Source organism: Limulus polyphemus, unplaced genomic scaffold (assembly GCF_000517525.1).
Source record: "Limulus polyphemus unplaced genomic scaffold, Limulus_polyphemus-2.1.2 Scaffold1655, whole genome shotgun sequence".
Lineage (NCBI taxonomy): Eukaryota > Metazoa > Arthropoda > Merostomata > Xiphosura > Limulidae > Limulus > Limulus polyphemus.
Window position 1 is genome coordinate 209,766 of NW_013667265.1, and position 6,846 is coordinate 216,611.

General features: G+C 38.1%; 1 protein-coding gene across 1 annotated transcript in view; it reads right to left on the reverse strand.

Annotated features, from left to right (window-relative positions):
• Positions 1-6,846, reverse strand: part of LOC106464450 (homeobox protein cut-like) — a 37,434-nt gene that overhangs the window by 10,825 nt on the left and 19,763 nt on the right. Inside the window, exons 9-11 of the mRNA XM_013924592.2 lie at positions 5,956-6,293; positions 5,160-5,340; positions 1,816-3,663 (exon numbers count right to left, since the gene is read on the reverse strand). Of these exons, the coding sequence (XP_013780046.2) occupies positions 2,495-3,663; positions 5,160-5,340; positions 5,956-6,293 (1,688 nt within the window). The 3' untranslated portion in view covers positions 1,816-2,494. The remainder of the gene's footprint in view (positions 1-1,815; positions 3,664-5,159; positions 5,341-5,955; positions 6,294-6,846) is intronic.

The following is a 6,846-nucleotide window of genomic DNA, read 5'->3' on the forward strand; positions in this document are numbered from 1 at the left end:
AAATCGGAACAGCATTTGCAGGGGGTTCTTAAGGTTTAATGAAATAAGCCAGTACCTATGTTTACTCAGGTATTTTAAAATCCCATTAAGATCAAGAAGTGTGCGTGTGTAAAGTAAATCTTATTCTTTAATGAAGTAAGAATATGAAGGTGTCTCTTCAGGTCTAAATAACACCAGAATGTGAAGGTGTTTCTTCAGGTCTAAATAACACCAGAATATGAAGGTGTTCTTCAGGTCTAAATAACACCAGAATATGAAGGTGTATCTTCAGGTCTAAATAACACCAGAATATGAAGGTGTTTCTTCAGGTCTAAATAACACCAGAATATGAAGGTGTTTCTTCAGGTCTAAATAACACCAGAATGTGAAGGTGTTCTCTTCAGGTCTAAATAACACCAGAATATGAAGGTGTTCTCTTCAGGTCTAAATAACACCAGAATGTGAAGGCAGGCGCAACGGAAGCATTGTGGGATTGTAGGAGGCAAAATATATAGAAAGGGTGTTTTGGGACTGTAGGGGGCAAAATATATAGAAAGGGTGTTTTGGGACTGTAGGGGCAAAATATATAGAAAGGGCGTTTGGAGACTGTAGGGGGCAAAATATATAGAAAAGGCGTTTTGGGACTGTAGGGGCAAAATATATAGAAAGGGCGTTTTTGGGATTGGATGAGCAAAATATATAGAAAGGGCGTTTGGAGACTGTAAAGGGTCAAAATATATAGAAAAGGCGTTTTGGGACTGTAGGGGCAAAATACATAGAGAGGGGGTATTAGCGCTTGCCCTTGCGTAGTGAGGTCCAGGGAACGAAGCCCCCGGAAACTAGCGTTTTTTTACCACTTTTATGATACGAGCTACCTCTAAATGTTGTCTAGGTTTCGTTGATAAAAAACACTGTAAAGTCTTGCGAGTTCAGTGTCACAATTTACTGTGTGGTAAATAAAAAAAAATCCTACAGAGGAGAAAAAGTGTTTGGTACAGAACTCTAGGATAAGTCACGTGAACGTTTTTCTATCTCAGGGTAAGTCAGCGAGAGTTAATATTTTAAGCCTCTTTTCTCTCTTCTCCCCACTCCCCTCTTCCGTCGGTTACGTGTGTAGGTCTACTACAGTGTCAACTGCACTCATGTCTTTTGTTCTTACTATGTTTATCCCCATGTAGCTATATGTATATATTCTTGTCTGTGTGGATATGATCGGAGGAGCGATATGGCGCTGTCTGTTTATGTTTGTTTGTTTTTCTTTACTTTTCTGTTTTTTGTCTTTTTTCTCGTTTGCCCTTTTCTCTTTCCTAGTTCTTCCTTTTTGATAGGAGCGTTTAGGGGGGGGAGCCATTTGTCTCCTAAATGAAATTTTAGAGGGCAATTGCCCCCACTTCCGGTGCTCTTGTAGCGAAAGTGTTCTGTTCAGGTTTAAATCATATCATAAAGACCCTAAAGGTGATTTTAAGATACTGATGTTTAAAGAGATGCATAGCGAAACTGGAAAAATGTCACACCAATCTTTTATTTTTTGCTACTGAACATGGGCCGCGTCCCAGAATGCCTACGAAAAAAAAAACATTCGTTTTCAGTCACAGTATTAATGCCTTTTAAACTGTGCGATTTTTGTGTTCCATAGATTAGCACAAATGCCCCGAAACAGCACGAGTGAAACAGTAAAAACTGTAAGCAGTATGCTTCTAATATATATATATAAACAAAAATCTGTATAATAGTATACACGTATATAACATTATAAATAACAAACATGTAAGTTTCAAGACGAAAGAAGATTTTTCGATAAGATAAACTCAAATAACACGAAGAAAGAAATATTACCTTTTAAAATACTAAAGCGATCATTCTTTCAAAGAAGTGAAGGTCAGCAACGAAAACAGACTGGACACAGGCTTGGGCTAGTCTAATCTAGATCACAATATTAGGCTATTTACATGTGGTTGTAACGTTACGTTTGGAAATAACACAAGTTTTATTACTCGGAAAACACGTTACGTTGCCAAAATTTCTGGACAAGTAATCAAAACAACAACGTATATTGTTTACAGATGTGTTTCCACTTGGTGGATGTGTTTTCTTTAAAAATCTCTAAATAAAGTACAACTTGTTTTAATCCCCCTTTTTTTTATTTTGGCCATGTACCGAGGCTAAAGAGGATAAAATCACATGTACTTATTGTGATCACCTTGAATGCTGAACAGTCAGTTCTTTCTCTCTCTCTCTCACTTTTTTTGATTGCCAGGTAATTTTCATAATTAAAATGGAACGCGCACTGAAACACAGACATTCAGACATTTGTGGCGCTGTGTTGGACACTTGATAGTACACTTCGCTCAAGAAAAAAACAACGAACATCTATTTTTTGGGAGGCGGTGGGAGGAGGGCGATTGGGGAATTTGGATCCTAATTCCGAATTATACTTAGAGTAAATTTTTTATCATACATTCAACTGGTATCAGTTCAATATCTTATTCATTTACGACTTTAATATTTAACTCTCCTATTCTCTATTTCCTCTTTCTTCGCACGAGTCTACTATTTTGAAGCTGTTTATACTTTCTTGGCTATCACAGTTGATTTCTTGGTTACTAACATCGTTTACTTTTAGGCCATCATTTGGAAAAGATCCTTCCTCCTTTTCTTCTTTGCGGATATTTCTTTCTGAAGTAGTTTTTTCCTCGTTCCGAGATACGCAATTGACGTCTCTTTCAGCTGGAACTAATTTAACTTCCATAACTTGTTCTGGTTTCAATGAGTGAAGGTTAAAGTCTCCTGCTTGCCGAACACACACACCGTTGATGATTTCCCCTTTATCTTTGACGTCTTTACGTTGCTGTGTGTCTTCATCATCATCATCACTTTTGATATCGCTATCAGCAGAATATTCTAATTCTGGATTCACCCACTGGGGCATAGCGGGTTTCCTCCTCTTGCTAGTACGTTGTGTCTCTCTTAGTCTGTTCTGCTGACCAAAAGGACATGGTGATCGTTGTTCTCCCACGGACTCCTGGTCACTGTTTTCTGAAACCACGCGATCGTGAGAGAAGTTTGAGTCTTCGTTGACATCATTGGTTGAATTATCATAGGGGCTTCTACAAGTAGTTTCAAAAGGACCAGACTGAAAACTGCTACAGCTACTGCTGCCACCTGGCGGAAAATGCTGACTAGACATGCTCAGATCTAGAGTTCCGTCGTTTTCGTTCTGGATGTACGTACTATACATCCTTGAAACCTTGCTTTTTCCTTTGTCGATCTCGGCAAGTCGGCCATCCAGTAAAGACCGAAAGTGGAGTGGATCAAAGCCAGTATTCGTTTCTCTCAGTGCAGGCGTGGCGATACCGTTGTCACTCGGTTTATATTCATTGTGCTGGCCAGGGGGCGCTGTCTGTTGCTTCAGACGCATGCGGTAGTTGTGGAACCAGTTTGTAACTGTACGAACAGAAAGGTTAAGTTCACTTGCCAGGAACTCCATGGTAACAGTACTAGGGTAAGGGTCCATTGAAAAGGCCAAACGAAGTGCCTCTTTCTGCTCATCAGAAAAAAGGATTCGTGGCTTCTTGGTTGATGAGTATGGTGATGGTGGTGGTAGATCATAGCTGAAGATGTTGTTTTCTTTGAAGGAGTTCCTAATTTCGTGGGGATCACCACCGTTCCTTTTACGTTTATTGGCTATAAGAGAAAACGTATCAACGTTAGATGAGACGTAACGCCCCCCTCTCCCAGTATATCACGACGTTAGAATAAGTATTCAACAGAAATACTTACGAGTTAACAATACAAACCTAGTTAAAATGTTAAAAATAAGTAAGTCTTAATATTACTGGGTTTCAAGTAATTTCAATAACTTTCAGTTTGGTACAAAAAAGTACAATTTAAAACAATAAATATTATACACGATTAAATTAACCTCTTTCATGTTTTGTTGCTTTATTTGAACAATACAAAGTGTTAAGTAACAGCACGTGGAAAATCATTCAATACAGAATTCATTAAGTTCTGATAAAACACAGAAATAAGTGTCTTTGTTTAACAGGGCAGGTTAAGCGTAAATGAAGAGTCTTTAATAATAATTTTAAAGTTCCAGTTTTTCAGAGCAGCACCACGTTAAGAACCAACGTTTATCAAAACTTCTGTCCAGGTATGATTTTTTACAGACGATCTTATCTGGTTTTGCCTATCATAGCCATTCAAACGAATTCTAATGAATCACTGAATAATCACTTTGTGAGAGAATGGAAAGTGTATCAATGTCTAACTGGATAAAAGATTTAGCACAAAGAACCACATATAAAGACTTAAAATAAGACCCAAAACTCGACCGCTTTCGAATAGTTGACTGTTCTTCTTCAGGAGAACAAAGGGTGGGGATCGTTAGGTTTGTGTATGTTTGATAACATGTAAAAGCGACCTGGAACTGAGTGTTTAGGTGAAAAGAACTGTAAAGTTTCACGACTTATGTGTTGGTTGTCGATAAGCTTCGTTAATGTAGTCGGATTTGTCCTGAATGACAATGGCGCCGCCCTTATCAGCTTGTTTAATAATAATGTCATGTTCGTTGTAGGAGAGATTATTCCGTACTTTTAAGTCAGAGTTAATGACTTGAATTACTTCATTCTCGATTGCAGCAATAAAGCTCATTAAGTGTGGTTCTCTGTTGACTGGGGGTGATCAGGTGGATTTTTCTTTAAACTGTTGACTGGGGGTGATCAGGTGGATTTTTCTTTAAACTGTTGACTGGGGGTGATCAGGTGGATTTTTCTTTAAACTGTGGACCGATATCGTTTGCGTTAGTGGTTCTATTGTGGAAAAATTCCCAAAGTCTTAATATGCGTGCAAGTTCTTGAAGGTCGGAAATAACTTCGACATTATCTATGTTGTCAGGGTTAGGAGAAAAGTTGAGACTTATGTTCTCCTGAAGAAGAATAGTCAACTATTCGAAAGCGCTCGAGTTTTGGGTCTTATTTCAAGGTTAATGTCTAACTGGAGTTAGTTTTATGAAGAAAAGTAAACATTATTTTGATTGAGTGTTGGAGGGAGTTTAATTTTCTTTTCGGAATGGCAAGGTTAACAGAACCATTAAAGCATGACCAGTAAGTAAGTACAAAATAGTCCACTGACCACCAGTCAGTGCGGAGTAGTTTAATAATTAATAATGGTCACCTTACCTTCCCTTCTATCGTTTTTAATAGCCTGAAGTTTCTCAACGCTGTGGGGGTCTGTCAACCACAGCTGCATACGGACGAAAGGTTCACGACCTTTAATACTGAGCATGTGCCAAGGTTTAGGCTTAGACAAGAGTTCACTGACAGAGCCTTGAGATAGTCCTAACACAACCTCTCCAAAGATCTGAAACGAAATTGTGAAGTCACGTTTTTCTATAGGGTAACAGTTAAAATGGAGAATGATTAATTACAAAGATATTTCGGTGTTGTAATTATTTTAACCACACACAAATTAAAAATAAGGATACTTAAAATCAGGGATTAGTTAATCAATTCCGACATCAGTTGTGAAACCAAGAGCTTCTTAATAAAAAATAATTCCTTTAATTAAATGTTAAAGTAGTTAAAACAACTACGAAAACATAAACTACACATTATTTAGTTTCTGTAGTACATATTGGTGTATAAAAAGACATTTTTGATACTAGAAACAAACGACCTTATAACACCAAGTTTGTTATATTTCTTTAATTAGACACTCAACGTTTCGCTTTACAACTTCTTCAGGAGCGTTCTACGGGTTGTTTTAAAGCGAAACGTTGAGTTTAGAGTTAAAAAGAAAAGTATCACATTTGGAGTTATAAGGCCGTCCGTTTATTTCTAGTATTATAAATTACACGTTGTTTCAATCTGATGATACTAAACCATAGACTCAGAAGAGTAGCAAATACACTACAAATTTGGGCTAATAATAACGATTAGATGATACATTTACGGCTTAATTTGTGCTGTCACAAACCTTCTGGCCAATGTTGTTGGTCAAGAGGGTCTCCTTTACTTTAGACGTTATGGACTGGGTGTCAAGATCCGTCGTCCGTGCCGCTATTTCATACACGGAGGGGTTCACGTAGGGCGAAGGACGAGAGTTGTGAGATAACTTTTTTGGGCTACTGCTATGGGTTGTGGTACTACAATGCGTTACACTGGTGCTAACAGTAACTGGGGGGTTTTCTAAACATTTTGGGGGAGTTCTAGATGACTCCATGGGAGAGGCATTATATGAGAAGTGGTTCTGTTGCTGTGGTAACTGTTGAGAAATACTTAGATCTGACGGTTGAGATGGTACTTTACCAGGTCCTATACAGAATACCATGAGTATTAGAAAGACACACTGGATAAAAACTATGAGAAACACATTTTACAGATACAGTTAACATCCATGTTAAAAAACAAAACGAATACCAATTCCAACAGTTTGAATCATAATGGTATAGCCTTAGATTTCAATACAAAACATAGCAAGTTTTTCAATTAATTTTTTTTTACAAATATTTTTTGTTTATTTGTAATTAAGAACAAATCTACACAATGGGCTATCTGTGCTCTGCCCACCACGGGTATCGAAACCCGGTTTCTTGCATTGTAAGTCCGCAGACAATACCGCTGTGCCACTTGGGGGCTTTTTTAATATAACTTCTACAGAGTAACTACATCTTCCAAAAGTTTTCACAGGATACATTTTAAAATCAATGGCCCGTCATGGCCAGGTGGTTAGAGGGCGCTCAACTCGTAATCTGCGGGTGGCGGGTTCGAATCCCCGTTACACCAAACATGCTCGCCCTTTCATCAGCCGTGGGGGCGTTATAAAGTGACGGTCAATCCCACTATTCGTTAGTAAAAGAGTAGCCCA